This window comes from Notolabrus celidotus, chromosome 8 (genome assembly GCF_009762535.1).
Source record: "Notolabrus celidotus isolate fNotCel1 chromosome 8, fNotCel1.pri, whole genome shotgun sequence".
Taxonomy (NCBI): domain Eukaryota; kingdom Metazoa; phylum Chordata; class Actinopteri; order Labriformes; family Labridae; genus Notolabrus; species Notolabrus celidotus.
The window spans coordinates 24242090-24262640 of record NC_048279.1 but is presented as its reverse complement, the minus strand read 5'-3'; the positions used below and the strand labels follow the sequence as shown (position 1 = coordinate 24262640).

Genomic DNA, 20551 nt, shown 5'->3' with positions numbered 1-20551 from the left:
ATGTAGAAATAAAACAGTTATGGTTCACAATAATTGAGTGTTATAACTTTATTATGGTGTGTTAACCTTTCTGTACCTTGCAGGCCCCAGCAGCTTGTTTTACACCTCAGAAAAATGAAAACATCTAAATAAGGTCATTATTAAAAGGTTATCACATGTGAATAAAAGACAAAAGCACATTGTGTTTGGATCATATTTTTTTATTGAAAATGTACATCAATGGAATCAAACTAAAGTAAGATACTGAATAATTTGTGGTGTGGGAAAGATTTTGACTACAAGAGGTGATGACTGATACTAGAAAAATGTATGGTATTATCTGACACCAAAATGTTACTTTACACTCAGTCACGTCCAAAGATCATAGGTAATAAACAACAAGTTTCCACTTCAATACACAAAATATATCCTTATAAATTATATAATGCATGACTATTTTCTTCTTTTTTTCATACTCCTATCTGGGATTCAGATCACTCCACCTTATACTAATATTTGGCAAAAAGGGAGCTGCAATCATAGGACAGAGCAAATATACATTAATAATAATAATATTATGCACCTTTTGAAGAAAACAGCAATGATGTTGAAACAGACTGCAAACCAGAGTTATTGGGGGATAAAAACAAGCAGGTCAAAGATCACAGCGGCAATTAAATAAAAAGATGCATGCAAATAAAGAGTAGGCTGATGAATACTAAAGCACAATGTGTAATAAAAGGCCGTTACATGTGACCTCCATGGTATTCAACGGTGACATGTAAACATGGGCACCATCGAAAGAAGTGCGAAGAGGAAAATATTGCTTTGGCGTCTGGATGATATGACTCGTGTAATTTTGCAGATTTCATTCCTAACTGAAAGATTTTAAAAAACATGACTACTTATTAAACTTAATTAAAAGCAAGTGCTTCTGTCTTGATGATTATTCAATCAGAAAACCTTGATGTTTGAGCAGTGTTTTATTCTTGTATTAATTTTATTCAGAATAGTTTAGAAAAGATGAGTGCATAGTGCAGGTCATTGCTATTTTGCTTCAAGTAAAGATTGAATGATTTCACAACGAGTCCTAAAAGATGTGTAAGCCCCTGTTGATGACATCTATTAACTATAAGAGTCTCCTTATATACATTAAGACATTAAAGCAGATTTAAACTGTGCCCGGCTCACACCCTGCCTGGGTTTAGAGCTTTTTAAGGTGGTCAGAAATACCATGCGAGTCCACATAAGGCCATATTCAACAAAAAAAGGGGGATGCCATAGGGAGAACAAAATAAGGATTCAATACAGCGAGATAAAACAGGAAGAGGTAAAGGGTGCTTAGTTCTTGCCGAAGCTGCAATCCCCTCTTCAGGCAGTCAAGACAGATTAAAAGAAGCTAAAGAGACAAGAGAGAGAGAGAAAGCGGGCAGTTAGAGAAGAAGTGGCAAGCAGAAACACTTTAAAAAAGTCAAGCTGAGATTTAGAAGTGCATCTGATAACAGGGAGGAAAGAGATTTGGGTTTGAAGATCATTAAGACCAAAGTTAGGCGCTGATAGCCCTGCTTTCAGAGTCGTAAAACAGTTCGTTAAGCCTAAAAAATCATTCGATTATACTGAGTGATAATGCTGAAATGAAGCAGAACAAGTCAATGATTGTCTTGTGAAAGTAATTACCACACAAGTATATTATAAACAAACAAGTGCTCATACATTTTCATTAAGCTTAAGTGAAAAAGATGTTAGTCACAACAACAACAAAAAACAGTGCACATATAAACACAAGCAGAGGCAACAATTAGACAGAGATTGCCGAAGTGAGGTTAAAGCTGCAGCAGCTACACATTGATCACTGTTATAGCAAAGCAGGTCATGATTAAGAAACCCTGAAGGATGGCAGTCCACAAAGCCTCTGGTCACATTTGAGGTACTCAGTACCCACAAAGGGCTGGCTGGCTGAGGACCTACTCAGTGCAGAGCCAGGGATTACTGCAAAGAAGAGTGAAACCACACAGACCAGTAAGCAGGGGATAAAGAGAGAGGGAAAGGCTTTTCTTTTGATGTGTTTTGACCTTAATGTCATGCGGAAGTGAAGTGTTTTTATGTCTTCATTTCAAAGACAATTAAAGCAGCCTTGAACCTCAAATTAGTAAAAAAACAAACTAATAAGTGGGGTCAAAAGATACCCTGTGATTTTGAGGGGAATTAAATTAACATACCTGAAGAATTTTACCTGATATGACTGAAAAGCAGCAACAATTTTTACTTTGAGATGCTAACCTACAATCAGGAACACACCCTCCTCCAGAAATAAAAATATAGATCAAGAGAAGTTCTTTACAGCTGCAGTTTTGGCATCAATATTAATATGATGTCACCCAAAACTCTTCACCATTTAAAACAAGCAGACCCACTCTCCCCAGTAGCACCTGGTTAGACATCCGTCACACACAATGATCATGGCCACAGCTGCAACATTTGGTGAAAAATTGGCCTTTATTTTCTTTTGAGATATTGTAATATTTTTGTGATAACACTGACACAACCAATACTTGTCCCTGCAGGACAACAGACATCAAGGTGATTGATTTTCAAATGTGCCTTCATCATTGTAAGTAAAACAGAAAAAGAAAGATACAATTGCACTGACAACAATATTAATATACTCGATGAGAAACATCACATTTGTTCATATAAAAAAAGTGCAAATGTGAAAGCTATAGGAAAAGTTGGCACACAACACATGACAATGAATGAGGTATGAGAGAAGTGGTAAAGAGAGGAGGCTCACAACTGCTCATGCTCAGGCTAAAGTGAAGCAGCATCACCTGGGGGACTTCAACGTACGTACAAATTCAGTCATGAAGTAAATGTAGCTGCAGAAATATTAAGTCTAAGTCGTACAACTATAGAAATCCATGAAATATAATTCTCATTGTGACATAGGGGAGAACAGGGTCGGTTGTCACAAGGGTTGGTTGGTACACTTGTTATATCTCGCCACTAGGGGGCACTTTCTTCTGAAATTGGGGTATGGGACATTTCCAGAATTAGGAATCAGAGCTCACCTACATTGTCTTCTCTGGAGTAAGACAGCTGAACTTGAAGGGAGAGGACTTTTTGTGTTTTTCATGTCAATTGTAAATATTCAGCTCCTCAGTATTTTTCTTCTAGGCTTTAAACCGATGGGTTTATAACAAAACAAGTGTTACCCTTACAAAGTGTGAGAGGAAAGCTATAGTTTAGATTTGTATTAGCTAGCTAACTACTTGTTAGATGATTGTTAGCCTTGATGCTAGCAAAAATCCAGTTGGGGTTGGTCGTCACATTCTCTTTGGGGTTGGTTGTTACATGTAACAACCAACCCCTATATTGTCAAAATCATGCATGGAGAAATTAGTTGGAGTGCTCAGACCCTACATTTGCCATCACTGTAACTCAGACAGTGACTGCATGTAGCCTAGGTGAGTAGGCCATTATTGTTCGGCCTATTTGTTTTGTTCTTTATGTTGTTATATAGGCTGGCCTAAAGATGTGTTTCCTGTTCATGTTCCTTGCTCATTTTATGTAGGCTGATCACTTGTCAGTACAATTAACCTTCAAATTTAGTTCTGCCTTCTTGCCTTTTAAAAATATTTCCCATTAAAATACCATTGTGACAACCAACCCATAGTGTGTGACAACCATCCCCGTGATGGGGTTGGTTGTCACAATGTGTCAGAGTGTCTTTGATAGTTAATTGCCTCTTTGTTACAATGAGATGGAAAATGAGAGGGATACACATTTCAAGCCAACACATTAAGCTTCAATTTAATGTAGGAATGACTATTGAAAGATGTTTTGATGATGAACAATCATCAAAACCGTAAAAAGTGTGACAACCAACCCTGTTCTCCCCCTACTGTCTGGGTTTTGTCACGTTGCATCCTTTCTGCATAACCCTTAAAAGTGCATTTACATTCAGTAAATGTCATTATATTTCTGCTACTATTTGTTGTTACTATATTGTACGTTTACAGACCGACCTGGACTCGTCAATTTGCATAAATGTGATCCACTAAGATGTGTTTCTGCTTCCACTAACTCTAGAGCTGTATCACAGCTGTCAACATACTGACACTTCTACTCGTTTAACCTCTTTTACAGGTCAAGGTTTAACGGGTAAACAAGGTGGCTACACAAAATATAACCTATTCTCAAAACACATTGTTGATCAAAGGCTCATCTACATAAAAAAAAAAACCCACTGATAGTTTCATTCTGACATACTGCAGCAATCACTAATTAACATGAGACCTGTTTAATTTGAACCACACTTCCTGTTACAACCAAAACTGTGCTGTCACCAAACCCATCATGATTAAAACCTTCTGTAGAAAGCTATAACTTTAAACCAACTAACTCCAGCCAAGGCCAATCACCAGATACCAACCAGCATGTTGATAATTGTTCTCAAGCAGACTGCTGTCACATGGAGCTCCTAAAGCTGAGAATAAGAATGCCTTAAGACACTTTGATTTGAATCTGGAGCGGATTTGTGCGTCACTCACTAAACATGGTTCTAAATCAATCCACATCTGTTTCCATTCTTTAATGTACTGCAGATCTGCAGATATAAACACACTGCCCCGGGGTTTGATGCATGCTTCACTTTACCCATGGTACATTTCTGCCCATCCCAACAGTGGTCATGTATGTTAATATCAACAAAAGGCTCACTCTGTCATGCAAAGAATCATTGAATATTAAACAAATATGGAATGCATATTGAGGAAATGTCTACAAAGAGCTAAGCTGAATAATTGCTTGTAAAAACCATCAAGAGGACGAGAATTATTCAGCATAAGAAAAAAAAAAGTCAAACTGCTAGCCCCGCGTCTTCCAGAGAGCAGGGTGGAGGGCGTATGGAGGGTTGAATTATGGGGGTTGGGTGAGGGTGAGGTGGGGAAGGGGTACTATAAAAAAAAAAGGATGATGGGTTGAAACTCATTCACAGCTGGATGGCCACAAGGAGCACTTTTTTTCTACAGGAACCCTAAGCTGGAAATGAAAGAGAAGGGCTGTTATTGCTTTCTTTTGAGTTAAAACATCATTACGACACACACGCATGCACACACTGTTTCACATCTGTTACATTAACATCAGTGACCAGATGGCATTTAATGGAGACCGTGCTTTCAAGGCAACTTAAAAGAAATGAGTGCACAGAGGTTTAGAGTGCAAGTACAGTCAAGTTATTCTTGGACACTGTTTCTTTTTAGAGGTTTTGTCCCACCCTTGAGTGTGAAACAAAACCTGACTCTCGCTCTTGTTGTTCAGTATCTTGCTCTTGAAAAAAAGCAGCTTGTTTTCATCTATTTAAAAAGTCTTGAACCTCTTGAGGAGTTTACAGATTGTGAAGCAGATGTCTTACACTTCTTCCGTCCCCAGCGTTCAGCCTACACAACAGCTCTTTCTCTGTGGATGTGGCACTTATATCAACGGAAGGGGGGGGGGGGTGTAGTCATATGGTTGAGAGATCAACAAAACATGTCCTTTCTATGAACAGAGATGGGCCCTGAGGCTGTTTGCTGCTCTGGAGTGACCTGTTAGTCTCAGTCCAGCCTTGAATGTACTCTTTGTGTGACTTCAGGGCCGTGTGGAGAAGGACTTTCAGAGCGCTACAATAAAAGGGGACTGTTGTGAATTTAGGGAGGCAGATGTGGCGGTAAATGAAAAGTGTGTGTGGGGAGCTAATAAGCTGGCTGATTTAGAAGCTGACACAAGGAGGGTAAACACTGCCAGCTCAAGGATATGATCGAAGCAGATGTTACTAGTGATATACTTAAGGCCTTCAATTGAATATCTGTGTTTCACTTTAAAATAACCATTTAGAGGTAATTATGTGTTTAAATTTAGATTTAACAGCATTGAAATACTTATTTTAATCATGTTTAATGTGTAGATGCAAAGGTTAAAGGTGATTGCTTGCTAACTAGTGTAGAAAGGGTGAACATTTCAGTACAGTTAAGTGCAGATTCTCCCAACTAGCTACTTGTTTCTATTCTTGAGTCTTATTTATTTCTCTCCGGTATTGTGCAATTCGTCTAAACCATAAAATCAAAAGACTTGTCGAGCCAATTAATCAAGTCTAATCTGTATTTCAGATTGTGATGGTTAGAAGAGCTCAAGAGGTAGGGGTCTTACCAGGACAGGTGCCTCATGCAGCATGCAGCAAGTGAGGGTGGAGGAGTTAACTGGAAAACATTATGGATGCAACATAGGTGACACATGCATTTACAGGACAGATCACATCTTACACGCAACAAGCAGTAATCAGTAGCTGTGTCTTCTGGGAACTGAAAAACACACTGATTTAACCCTGTGTTCTTTCCTGTGGACCCCAGGAAAACTCATTCTCACTGTGGGAAAAACTAATATATAAATAAATATCTAAATAAGTGAAATATTTATACCGAAACACAGGTGGACAATTTGAATCCATGTTAACACTTAAAGGGTGACGACTGTAGACGGTTTCAATCAGTGACCCATAGACAAAGCTACAGATGCTGCACTGCTGCCCCTATTGGAAGAGGAAGGATCCAAGCAGAGCTCATGAGGGGAGAAGAAAGTGGCTGTGAAGGAAGGGCATTAACAGGGAAGGAAAAATAAAGCAACAAGAACCTTCTCAGTGCAAGTGTCTTCTTCCTTTTCTAACAGGCACCGCGTCACATCAGCTTCAACACAAAAACCAGGAGTCCGTTACCAGCATGAAGGGACCGACAGTTTCAACAGATCACTCTGAGCACACTCAAATACTCTTGGAACATGCTGCTGCAGAGATTTCAAACTGATGTGAAGTGTCATGGGTGGGGTACAACAAAATTATTGTAATAAAAAAAAGACTTCACACAGTGCAGTGATCCAAACCAGAGGAATGGCCACTGGGACTACAGCAGGAATGAAGGGATGGAGAAAAAGTGTCAAATGTTTTTTCATGAAGCAGCTGAGACGATTATGATCTGTAATAAATTATAACAAATAGAACCGTCCAGTAATTGTTAACAGAGTTGTTTACACAAATGTGTTTTTAATTTTGTGATGTGTTTTGCTTGAGCCGTCCCTTGTGACGTTTTCTTACACTTGGAAACTGTGCAGCTCTTCAGATGAGGGAGGCAGTCCATCATTCTCTCTCTATCCCTCTCTCTCTCCCTCTTTCTCTCTGCCCCTCTTATTTTTCCACATTGGTGATTAATTATAAGTTCTGGTCAGCTCTTAAAACATTCTTTGTTGTAATGCGGAGGGCAGAGTGGGGCTTTAATGTGCTTCTAATGAGAAGAGTGAGAGTCTGAGAGAGGTTTATGCTGAGCTTTTTACTGCTGGATGGATTAAACTATACAAATATCAGGTGGATTATTGGCGAGTGTATTAAGCAGTTTAGAATATTAGAGGGACAGAGCAATAATAAGTTCTGTCTGAGGGACATGTGCGTAGTGGAAAGAATGCTGATGGATCTGCATTGTTCTAAGAAGAAAGCTACAAACAACATCGCACTTATTGGGAACACTTGTGTACTGATGTGACACAAATCCCTCATCAGTGTAATAAACGTGGGCCTCATTCCTCCCACATTATCCAGACTTTTCCAGTCCTGATACAACTGGAGGTTCTCTCCTTGACCTGTGATGTGAGACTAGAAATGGAAGGAAGGAAGTGCACAGTGGGAAAAAGAGAACAATACTTACTTTTTCCTCTCTTTGTCCCTCTTGAGCGTGGTGGAGCCTCCTGCCTGCTGCGCCTGGTTCTGCAAGAGCTCTGCAGCAGTCTTTTTCTGTTTGAACATGTTCAGCTCGTCGTCCAGGGACTTCTTCTTGTCCTCAAGCTTCTTTTTCTCGTCCTGGTGAAGCTTCTTCAAGCGGTCAAACTTCTCATGCAGCTGTGCAGGAGCAGCAAAAGAAAGAGTGTTTTGTATTGAATTAAATAAAAGAGCAGGGGTGTCCTTAGAGAGAGAGATGAGTGACCAGATTGTAGTGGTGGTACCTCTTTCTCTGCTTCTTTGAGCTCAGCCTCTTTCTCTTTGACTCTTTGGACGAACATTTGTCTCATCTCTTCTTCTTTCTTCTGCAGCTCGCCCATGAACTCGTTCCTCTTTGCCTCATAAGTCTCCTGAAGACTGGTGATGGAAGAATGACAAAGGGATCACGATTACCAACAGAAGCTTTAAGTGTTGCAGGATCGTGTGGAATAAAAAGGTTATGATAATAAAATGCAACACATTGCAAAGCAGTAACAAGAGGATGCAGTGGGGAATATTTCCAGCTGTATGAGAGCAGCCTCTAGTTCTCTACCTGAAGGGCTTGCTGTCAGGATCTGTGTCCTTAAAGCCCATCTCCTCTAGTTTGCAGCGACGGTAGAGCTCGTAGTGACGCGTGTGGGTCTGCTCTCGCAGGTCTTCCATGTTCACTCTGATTAGCATTTCTCGCAGTTTGACGAAGTCACAGTGATTCTCATTTTCAACTGTGGGAGACACACCACAGTGACACATCAAATGGCAACCTGTTCTTTGAGGATTATGTAATGTGCAGTAAGAGTACATGAGCAGGAACAGTCAACAACAGCGTCAGCATCAGTTCATGTTAACAATCATTAATATGTATTAAATCTCTATTCTAACCAGAGAGGGTTTTTTCACAGACCAGCTCTGCTAACAGATCAACACAGAGTAGTGCTCATGTCCTGTGGCTTGTTTATTGATTCTGTTGCTGGACACAGTGATGCCACAGATCATGCGAGTGCACATGCACCCAATTTTGGGTGAAGCCTCAGGACAAAAATATTATACAGAGCCATCTGTAAGCTTTGGGAAAGAGACGGGTCTTCTTCATGATTTTGGCTGCACTCCACCACATTGAGTTTTATATGAAACAATAGCTGTGAGGTTCAAGTGCTTACTATCAACTTAAGGGGTGTTGTCAGGTGTTCATATTGGATTAATAAATAGTGTAGAAATTCTGGATATAATTCCCCTGAGGGAGCAAGTTGTGTAAAAAGGGAAAACATTTCTGCACAGATATGAGTTTAGTTGTGAACAAGCTGAAATTCAACAACATCAATGTAATAACATAATCGTAAATCCAATCTACTGAGTACTAACAATGAAAGTATTAATCCATTCTCCATAAATTAACTATTTGATGATTGCTTCTCTATCTGGGGGTTTTTACTAAGCAAAACTTGCTACAAACCTGGTTTATCTGAAGGTAGGATTTCTGTTTCTTTACTTTTTTTTGCAGTATTATGTCCTGTACTCTCTTCAGGCTGGATTTAAAAATAAACTTAAACACATCTTCTGGACAATAGTTACCAATTAGTGAGGCCAAGTAGTTAAAAAACGATAATAATATACAGCTCAACCAATAACAGGGAAAAGTGTAGGATGCAGCCCTTCACAAAACCATCCCAGATCTGGCCACACCCTTATGTGCAGCATAAGTCCAGGCAAGCCACCTGAGACCACCCACACATACAGACCATCTTACAATAAAACCATACAGTAGAAAACTGTACAGTATGAGGCTGGAAAGTACCAAAAAGCTTCAAAAGCAGAGACATGTAACTTTTTCACTACAACACCATGAGAACTGCTCTCTATCTAGAAAACATCACAGACTACATTACAGATCGATAATGTCAGTCGATACATCTGAATCACTGTCAGTGACGTAATGTGTCCAAATATATACAAGCTAAGGGCTACTACAGCTCACACAGACAGTATGATTGCTGAGGGGGGTGCTGCAGCTGACTGAGGTTATATAACTGGTCATCAGTTTGTTTGTGGCAGCTGATGCAGCCGAGGAGGAATATGAGAGGAGGGAGAAGCTGCAGTGGCTCTGATATGAGGGAGGGTGCTCTCATTTCCTGTGCAGGATGTGACCTCGCCTTACCCTGCACTGTCCCCCAGGGGTACTGCCTGGCCTTCACCATCTTGTTCCCAATCTTCACTTCCTCTGTGCTCCCCACGACAGCGAATGGCAAATGGCTCTGTGGAGTGAAGGGAAATAATGTTGGTATACCTCCAAACACCTGAAAGCTCTGAAGATTCCCCTCAGGATCATTTCCTGCCTATTAGGGTCATTTAGAAAAACTGAGACAAAATGTGTTATTTCTATTTATAATTAGAACATTAAGAGCTCGTATTAATAGACACCTTGAAATACAGGAAGATGTACCACCTTTTATCAACACAGATTTGAGGTCAGGCGGTACAACAACAGGCCAAACAGTTAGGGATAGTTGAGACGTTTCAACAGATCAGACCTCGTAAACAGTTAAGTGAGCTTTGGCTCATCAGTCAGTGAACACAGGCCTTTTTTCCCACACTGCAGGCTTCCTGCAGCATGAGCTGGCCGATTGTGCAGCTCTGAGCACACTCCTCCCTGCATGGGGCGGCTTCCTGACAGCCTGAGCAGACACAGATGAAGCCTGGGACTGTTCCTACATCACATGCTGTTTATGCCGGTAACGCATGGCTGAGTTTAGGTTCAAATGTAGAAGCTAGGAATGTGTTACACTCACCACTCAGTGACCAACATGACCTCATTTCTGATACAAACAAATGAATGGACAGTTTAAAAGCTTTAGATGACTTCGGTGTGAAAGGAAGAAGCAGAGATGAGGATGGTTAAGGAGTAAATGATACTAATAATTATGATTAGTACTATTGATATTATTACCGTTATTATTATCATGACTATAATTATTTACTATTTAATTATAATATTTTTATTTATTTGTTTATTTATTTTTAATTTTTATTAAATCAAACTAATTACTATTATCATTATTACTATTATTATTGTTAGTAGTAGTAATTGTAGTATTATATCCAAGCGGCAAACTGCGGTCTCAAACGATGAAGCCAATGCGGAAGTGATATAAACTGCAATACATCGAAAATCCGCTGAGGCTGGCTGCAGAAACACCGGAAACCACATAGATATGAATGGGAAAAAGACGATCTTTGCAGCATTAATAAACATGTTTACAGCCTGGTTCAAAAAACGGCTTGGCCCTACAACGCTAATCTCTCTAATGGCATACACTGTACGGGGGGTGAATTTTTTTCTAACGTGACGGTTAAGAGATATTAAGATTATGAGTTTTGCCCAAATAAGGACATAACTGACGTGACTCCCGGTCGGGGAACACACAGCCATTGGCTAAGAGACTCACACTACGTCACACTCTGCCTAGTTGAGTTCCGCATTACCAATATGGCTGCCGCCGTCGATTTGCTTCAAAACAGCTCTCAGGAACAGATGGGTGACGTCACGGATACTACGTCCATATTTTTTACAGTCTATGATTATATCTCTTTATTTATATTAAAGCTCCTGTATGGAACTTTCTGTTTGTGTTGACTTTGGTGCCCCCCTGTGCACTAAGTGATCTTGCTTATTTTGTCCTGTACAGGTGTAAATTATGTTATCTCGTCCTGCTTTCAACTAACAGTCAACTATTTCACTCATTAAGAATATTTACTGCAGAAAAAGGGTTTTTCGTGACGTGCTGTCCATCACCTCATCTGACACCTACCCTCTCACAGCGATTTCAGGCTTTAAGATAACAAAACAGAATAGATCAATTCCTTTTCTAACAATCTTGTTTGCTTTTCTAGGTCATAAAGATGCATCACTGTTCATTTCAGTCCATTTCATGACCACTCAAAAACTCCTCACAGGAGCTTTAACTCAATTTCTTACTTGTCCACTGAACTAGAAAAAAAAAAAAAAAAAAAAAAAAGCTTTAGATGAAGCATCTTACGTTCATGGTGGAGTTGATCTCGGCGACAGACTCATCATCAGTGGGGAACTGGTAGATCTGTACTCCGTTGCTGACCAGCTCACTGGTGATTTTGATTTTGAACTTGGCCAGCTCGCTCTTGGAGATGGCGTCTGATTTGGCAACGATTGGAACAATATTGACCTGCAGCGTGAGACATGACAAAATGTCAATGTACAGACAATGCTTTTCAAATACAAAGATAAATATAGAGCAGCTCTCTTGCTGGGTTACAATTGGAGATGATCCTGCTGTACAGTTATCAGGGACTGACAACAAATGATTCAGGTCTTACACAAGTTACAGCTCAAACTTGTGAAATTAAATACACACTCTCTTTATTAATGTTATACTACTGCTGATCACATGTTTTCTAAGGGTGTAACAGTAACTTGAAGTACATGCCGCAATTCTGTCTCCATCACTTTACATATCACAGTGTCTCTCTCAAGCTACAGGACCTCTGAAGTCAGGCCTCTTATGCACTGCAGACAATTAAACATTATTAAACAGAGATATAATTAGCAAATACAGTAGGGAGCAGGAGGTTCCCATCTCCTGCTCTAGATCACTTAACAGCTCTCCAAACATAGGCAGACAAAGTTTTCAACAAAATGTAAGCAGTAGGTGTCCATAAATAAAGGAAAATGGAGAGATTGCAGGAGAAAGCAGGCAGGGTCTCATGTGCACAGCTGACTGATGAATGATGATAAATGAGACTCTCACTACCACACAACCAGCTTCTGTATTTCCTGTAGCCTACACAACTAACCTCATCCAAATGGGGGGTTGCAATGCCTGACATACTTCAGGATCATGTGAACACATGTGAACAAAAACCTGGGTCTGATGACAATTCAATGTCTTGCTTACGGGCACTTCAGCTGAGAAAGTACTTGAATGCACCCCCCAGGTGAATATGTAAACAGAGGAGAAGCTCTGCTCTGGATGAAGCTGTAGTGAGTGGCTGCCAGAGGGCACAGCTGCTCTGGCAAACACTGAGCAGACTCTTTGTACAAAAGCCAGGAGGTCCATGCAAATGAGCTGCTGTGGTGGGGACCTCGCTGAGAGACGAGCGACTGCATTTCACAGCTGACCTACACCAACGCTGAATCGAGACCAGAGCCACTTTGAATGCAGGCGGATGGCCTAGAAAAGGTTTACGACCCATGACTAGAGTGGATGGATCAAATGGTGCACACAGCAACACACACAGATAAAGGATTTACCTCCAGAGTAAATATCTATGACATGCTACAGTCTGTGTCTACAAGTTCAAAGGCATTATATAACAGCTGTTCTTCTACATCGTTCTGCTGCTGGGAGGGAAACTGTACTTCCCATTGAGCTAGAGAAAACAATGTCAAACAGCATTTCTATAAATGTGATTCTCGCACGACTGCTTGAAACTACTGTATATGATGCTAACACAACAAAAGGCGCAGTGTCGGCCTAATACTAGCTGGAATTGAACTGAAACTGATGGAAAACACACAGATTTGCAAATCAATGAACATCTAACACATACAAACAAATCCTGCTGGATCTCCACGGTATTCAAATAGCTTCTGGATGATGTTGAGACGTTTTTTGAAGCTCACCTTGCTATCAAGTTTCTTCATGGTCACCAAATCCAGAGATTTGAGCGAGTGTCCCGTGGGGGCGATGAAGTAGAGACATGCGTGGATGCGGGTGTCGTGGTAGCTGTGTAGCGTGCGTTTAATCTTCAGCTCCTCCTGTAGATATGCCTCAAACTGGGCGTCAATGAACTCCACGATAGGCTTGTAACTGTGAGAAAACAGACAAACAGAAGGAGTTTGACCTTTTGTCTTGGATTATGTTTGTTAGAAAATGTCCTGTTCTGATACACAACGCAGCAAACATTTGCAGAATGCATCATAGTCAGTGTATCACAAGTGTAGCTAAATTGTAATAGATAAAAAAACACAGATGGATAAAGATACATTGTCCCCTTTAAAGGCTAATCCTTGTGAAATGCAGGTTTCCCTAATCAAATTAAATGCCCAAACACTCAGGTATCACTGATTTCTCCAGGTTTACATCCAGCATTTACACTTAGTCAGCCATTTGAAAGCCACTTCCTGGTTTGTTCTATTTCTAAAGTTGATTGAATTTATCCAAAAGAACCTACTTTGAGTGTTTTTCTATCCCAGTAGATCAAACTAACTTCAGAGTTTTACTTATAAACCGGCAGAAATTATTTATGGACTTTTCATATTCATTTTAATATTCTTTTAGTAGACACACTTAAAGTTTCAACACTGAATGCAAACCTTGATAGGGTGAGTGTTACAGTGAACTGATATAAGAAAAACAGAAAAAGAGTCCATGCACTAAAGCAGGGGTTCACAAAGTGTAGGTCGGGACCCTCTGGTGGGTCACGACCTACACTAATGGGGGATTGTGAGAAGTCTTCCAGAACGTTTGATTTTAAATGTATATTAAAAAATAGTACATTTTACCCATTATCATAAATAAATCGACAAAAATAGTAGCTTAACTTGAAATAGAACCTTTCTTTTTGCAAGATGACTCCTAAGTTTAGGGTTAGTGAACAGTTAATTATTAAAAGCATCAGTAGCAGTAGGTTAATTCATAAAGGCACAGGAAACACAGCCACATGCTCATAAAGGAAGGGTCATTTTATGTAGACCAGCTAAATGAAGCCACATTAAAATCACTTTGAGGGACAGAGGGGGTCACAAGTCTTTGGCACCTATATTTTGGGGGTCACGGGCAGAAAAGTTTGGGAACCCCTGCATTAAAGACTACAGAAAACAGGCATCCACTATCCCCAGCACAAAAATGATCAAACACAAACACAGACACAGCTTGAGCAAACACTGTATGATATTATACCAGTAGCTGTTCTCATGGCTATGATTATGTGCTTTTGCAAAATGCAGTAAATCCATGTTATTTACTCAGTTATTGGCAATCTGATACTGAACAAAGTGCAAAACCTGTAAAAGCCTTCTCATTACAAAGAGCTTAATCACTCTAATTAACTGTGGATTTCTGATGTTGCTTTCAAAAACAAAGAACTACATAAAAAAAAGTTGTTTTCATGGACTATTAAAGGCACAACACCTGACTGCTTTACCTGTCTTCTTTGTTTATCTGGTCCCCGAAGCCCACGGTGTTAACGACGGTGAGTTTGAGGCGCACGTTGCTCTCCTGAAGTTCATAGGTGTTGGACTTGAGCGTGACTCCCGGCTGGCTGTGCTGGGTGGGCTCACCCTCGAACTTGGTGTTGAACAGTGTGTCCATCAGGGTGGACTTCCCCAGACCCGTCTCGCCTGACAACACAAAATCCATTGATTGATCCATTGACCATGAGTGTTTTTCATACATTAAAGTGACCTCTTCTCCTCAAAACTTCACCACACATGTTTCCAACCAAAGGAATGTTAAACCAACCCTTTAAACTGACATGCACACGCTCATCAGACATTTTCATTGACTCTCATTCACTGGAACACAAAGGAAGCCAAAAAAGAGAGTTGAATGAAGTGAGCGCAGACTAAACATGTCATTTTAAAGATGCTTCAAACACATCATATCATTTTCAAATGCTAGCAGCCGTAAACACAGCAGAAATAGCTGCTCATGTGCAGATGTGTTCTGACGTCCATTTACTGAGAGAGGCTGTCAGATGACTCAGATACAGAGCTCTCTCAGTATGAATTCTATTTTTATTCATCACAGCCTGACCCGCACTCCACGCATGTGAGCCCATTTTTCTATGATATCTCACTTTGTTCCTGATTCCCAGTCTTTCCCTCAGAATTCAAATTAACTGCAGCATCGAGGGTCCTATCACCGGTCTCTGAGCCCTGTTTAAAAGGAGGGGTTCCTCACTCTCCAGGCAATTTGGCATCTCTTTTGCTAAACTGAGAGCCAAACTGGAGAGGCCTGAAGTAGAATCTCATGAAATCATAAATAACACAGCTAAAACACTGTGCGGAAGTGTGGAGGAGAAACACACAATCACATGCCTTTGCTTGAGTTCAATTTTGTATCACTTGAAAGCACTGTGCGTGAGTCACATGACAGCAATTTAACAAGACAACAAAGGATGTTGATAGTTTCCTGCATCAATTCACCTCCATATTTGTAATATTTTTTCTAGCGTGCTTCAAATTTAGGTTGTCAAAGCACCAGTATGAAGTAAGTATGACATTTGTGTTGTTGTTAAAATAATGAAAAACACTATTTTCGGTCTTTTCAACCTCTTGATTCAACACAAATGTAAAAAGGCTGAGTAGCACAAAGTTTTCCAGTTCGCAGATGAGCCAACTCCATGACACTAAAAATGGCAGGAGGGAAAGGAACTGACTGGAACTATAAAAAGAAACATAACACAAAGCAACATCTAAGTGGAGAACATGTAAGAATAGGACATTTACTAATTTACCAACATCTAAACATTAGTGAATTATTCAAAACTCTGGCAACACATCTCCAAAACATCAGAAAGATACACATTGCCACTTCAAAGACTTGGCATGCCTGCACTTAGGCCAGGAAATGTAAAACACAAATAAAAGGCACAGAAGAAAACATGGCCAGGTGTTTGGTGACACATTCCCAATGTTACTTTGGGCTTCATGTGCAACTGAGTCCCTACAGCCAGGATTGTTAGCCTGTATGTAGATGACAGTAATGCAATAATGCCAATGGTAATATTCAGCCAGCATTCACTAAAACAAATGTATGAAAATATTAGATAGGGCCTCTCAGTATAATATAACAAACTGATTAAATGACTAGCTTTTGTATTAAAATAGCCAAATCAAGTCCTCTTTAAGAAAGCTGTTTTAATGACTTTAGCCTCATCTCCTCCATAAAGCTGTACATGTTTTGCAGTAGTGCTGTATTAGATTTCATTAGTTTTGGGTGGGTGCGCATTATAAACAGACTACTGAATATATGCCAGTAAATAACCCTGCTTAACCAAGCTGAAGAGGCTTTTTTTTGACTCTAAAAACTGCACAGACACTTATGTATCAGTGTCTGACTCTAAAGCTTGTATTCTGTTAGGGTTTATCTATCATGCCTAACATAAATCACAGTATATCAAGTATCTGTTGTCTCTGAATGTCCTAACTTACCAGAAGCATCTTCCTAACAATCTCTGCTGACTGGCCAAGGGAATCTAAGTGGACCAAATGCTCAACAACATGCTTTGCGTCTTGTGGAAAAGATTGACTTTCACTGAAGCAAATAAGTCGTCTTTTGGCCAGAGGAGAGGAAGGAGAAGCATTTTCACGCATGACACACTCACCGACACAGAGGATGTTAAAACAAAATCCGTGGTTGACAGACTTATTGACCAGCTGGTCAGGCATGCTGTCAAAGCCAACATGGCCGGCCAGGGGGACAGCACGTGCACCTTCACCCTAAAAACAAAAAGAATCAACATGAAGATTCAGGTACATACAAAGCTATCAATCACTTTACATGTTATGCAGTGACGTATATTGTCAAACTTGTACACCATAGGGCTTTTAGAAATGCTAAATCTTGAACAATAACATTTGCAGCTTGATAATGTAGCCCTGCAAAGACAAAAAAAACACACAACCAAATCTTCCACCATTTTTGCTCATGCACGATGTTCTGCTCAGGTAACAAGCAGGCCACTTCCTGTTTCCTGAACTCTAACTCTCCCACAGACGAGACGGTTACAAACCGTAATGTACATATAAGGAAAATGTTGCCTTTCATGTTTGAAATAATGTGCTAACAGCAGAGGGGTTGGACATAAAAACATAATTTTAAAGCAGATTTCTTTAAAATGAACAAAAGTGGAAATTAAAAGCCATGGAGTCTTTTCAATGAAGCTTTTTTGTGGTGTGACCTCAGGTGAACCCTTAAACTCCTTCTGTTTGTCTGATTCCACCTCACTCTACTGTTACACGGTCTGCATGCAGTTTATCTCTGAATAACAGCCACACAAACACTGAGGTGTAAAAAGCACTGTTGCTGCTACATGTGTGTGGAGGCGTGTGGCCTCTGCCAAGCATCTCCATCTCTGTGAATTTCTTTCCCGTGGTGCACATCTACATTTATGAGGTGCAGGAAAGAAAAGAATTTAGATTATACGGCTAAGAAAGGCCTCTCAACCAGCTCGACCTCAGCCAACCACCCATTATGTGGCTTAACATAACACAACATTTCTTTCCAATGTGGACCAGGCTCTGAGAGGAAAACACTCAGTTTGTGGGTCGATTTAAAATAACCAAACAAGCTGATGGTGCTGGACAGTTGTGGGGTGCTTGGATAGTTGAAATAGGGTTTAAACAGCTGTGGGAGTATTTGGAAACCTCGGGGTAATGTGACTGGACAAACAGCCTTTCCTATTCGGCTGCAAGTGCAACATTCCTGAACCCAATCCTTCATTTGAAGGCACTCACAGCCAAGTTACACACAGTGGGTTTTCATTCATTGAGCCGCAAAGGGATATCAAACTGCAAAAAGCTTGCTATTCTGAGCACTCTCTCTCTCTCTCTGGGTGTAGTGGCTTCCTTTTTCCATCCTCCCCCGAACAAAAGCCAGGAAAACTTTACGCAAGCTTTACAAAATTGCAGGCCTTAATGCCTATAAAGGGCAAGAATCTGTTTAGTCCATATTTTTCAATGCACATCAGACAACGCCCGAGTGGAAGTTAACGGGGCTCACATGAAATAACAGAACGGAAATGACTTGAGCACCGTGGCTTTGCTGAAACGGGGGCGTTCAGAATGAATGGCCTGAAGATGGATAGATAGTCGGTTAATAGAGCTAATAACGAGGCTACTACACAGTATTTCAAACCTTTGTATCATCCGAATCTAAAGATAAGGGGAAGTGGATCTGCAGAATGAAATGAAATTAACATGGTTTAACATAAAGCAGGAACGACTGAGCAGCCTTGGGCCTGACTCTACTATAAGGGATTTACTTGATTATAAAAAATGCAATAACACATTTTCCAGAAACAAACAATCACTTTAAGTCCTTTTGTTCAGCGACGGTGCTTTGAATGTTAGATGAATTATAATCACGTAAAGCGGGTGACCAGGGAAGCCTCAGTCTACTCCAGTTACAGTCGTATGTAATGCTAGAATTATACATTTGGTAGAACTGGAGGTAGCAAAGATATTTTAAGAGCTATGTGTTGGTACTAACAATAGTAACCTGAGTAAAATAGGCTACTCACCGCCTGTCTCGCTATCTCCGTAGACGCCATGGTAGTAGCTGTTAGCCGGCGGTTGAACCCTCTGCTGCTCTCTGTGTTTAGCAAGGAGAGCTGCACCGATCATGGAGGACTGACCCATTTGGATTGGTCCAACAGGCTATTTTAGGCACAATACAGTGAAACCTCTGCCGAGCTGCAGTGCTGATTATTAAAACAACTTCAAACGCCGTTTAAACTTTTGCTTGTGTTTCAATATAAAAATATGGGATGCGTTTAATTAAAAAAAAGATAACAGACACCCCATGAGTTTGCCTGAATGGTTTCGTCCAGTATGAAGGGAAGTGAACCAGAATAAATGAACGTTACAAATTAAGATGAGTATTAGGTCGAGTGTATCTAACAAAGATGGAATCCTTATCTAGATGTATTTACCCAGCATACTCTAATGCCATTCCAAAAAAAAAGATAAAATCTATCAACAAAATGAATATGAACTTTATTTGGAGAAACAGACCACACTATATGAAAAAAGTGATATAACTTAAGACATAAAGGATGGTGGCCTAAATGTTATTGACTTTGATTGCCTTAATGGAACCCTACAAATTAATTTGATAAAATCCTGGATCAATCGCAGCCACTCCTTTTGGTACTGTATCCCAAATCATATATTTAAGATATTCTTATTTTGTACCTCTTTAATTTTAATTGCTAATAACTTTTTAATAATTGTTACTTTACAGGCTCTTGTTTGCTTTATATATTTATTTTGCACTGTCTACTCTGTTACCGTGACACTTGAATTTCCCCCGTTGTGGGACGAGTAAAGGACTCTCTTATATATTTAATAAAGTTGGAGGCTTGAAGTTTCTGCTGACAGCAGACTGTAACATTGATAAATTACCTGTTTTACTGTCAGAATTTCACAAACAAATACTGTTGTACTGGAAGATGTTATATGTATACAACTTTTCAACTCATAACGCCACTCTGTGGAATAGCAGATGTATTCTACATAAGAACAAATCTTTATTCTATGCAGACTGGCGTGAGAGAAACATATGGTTTATAAGTGACGTAATGGATACAGATGGTAATCTTCTGAATTATGAACAGTTCTGTAGCAAGCATAATTTCAACCCCCCCTAGAATCTGATTTTATTAAACTCCACAAAGCACTTCCCCAACAATTTGTATTCCTAACAAAAATATAATGACTCACAAAAGAATAGCACCACAACTACCCTCATTATCCATTCAAGGATTGTCAGTCCTAGACAAAAAATTTAATGATAAATTGATAAGAAATAATCTTAATGAAATACTATTCCCAGGTAGACAGAACAGGAATGATATTTTACACAAATTTGACAAAAATCAACGGAAAAGTTAAGCATAAGATACACAGTTTAAAATTATGAACAATATTTATCCTTCTAAAGAATTACTCTGTGCATGCTTTAAATTTGAAGACAATTTATGCCCCCTTTGTGAAAATGAAGTTGAGTCGACGAACCATGTTTTCTTCTCATGCCAAACTGT

General features: G+C 39.8%; 1 protein-coding gene across 4 annotated transcripts; it reads right to left on the bottom strand.

Moving 5' to 3' along the window:
* Positions 1–182: 182 nt before the first annotated feature.
* Positions 183–19148, bottom strand: sept6 (septin 6). Of its 4 annotated transcripts, none has more exons than XM_034689796.1 (11): positions 19031–19148; positions 17114–17228; positions 14930–15125; positions 13407–13593; positions 11788–11949; positions 9909–10005; positions 8310–8478; positions 8002–8134; positions 7707–7897; positions 6166–6215; positions 183–1378 (listed from the first exon to the last, which is right to left on the bottom strand). In XM_034689796.1, exons 1-10 carry the CDS (start codon positions 19058–19060, stop codon positions 6212–6214), a joined length of 1284 nt encoding a protein of 427 aa, XP_034545687.1. In that variant the 5' UTR covers positions 19061–19148; the 3' UTR covers positions 183–1378; positions 6166–6211. The 4 variants fall into 4 exon arrangements, with proteins under 4 accessions (XP_034545687.1, XP_034545684.1, XP_034545686.1 ...); XM_034689795.1 differs by lacking the exons at positions 183–1378; positions 6166–6215 and adding exons at positions 2457–5019; positions 6646–6698; XM_034689794.1 differs by lacking the exon at positions 183–1378 and adding an exon at positions 4556–5019.
* Positions 19149–20551: the final 1403 nt, after the last annotated feature.

What these genes read in the sequence shown, in the direction of transcription:
- sept6 (XM_034689793.1), bottom strand. Translation starts at nt 19,060, where the DNA reads ATGGCGTCTACGGAGATAGCGAGACAGGCG. An exon ending in CGGAGATAGCGAGACAGGCG is followed by an intron (nt 17,229 to 19,030) that starts GTGAGTAGCCTA and finishes TTTTGTTTTTAG; the next exon opens with GGTGAAGGTGCACGTGCTGT. An exon ending in TGAAGAAACTTGATAGCAAG is followed by an intron (nt 11,950 to 13,406) that starts GTGAGCTTCAAA and finishes CTCACGCTGCAG; the next exon opens with GTCAATATTGTTCCAATCGT.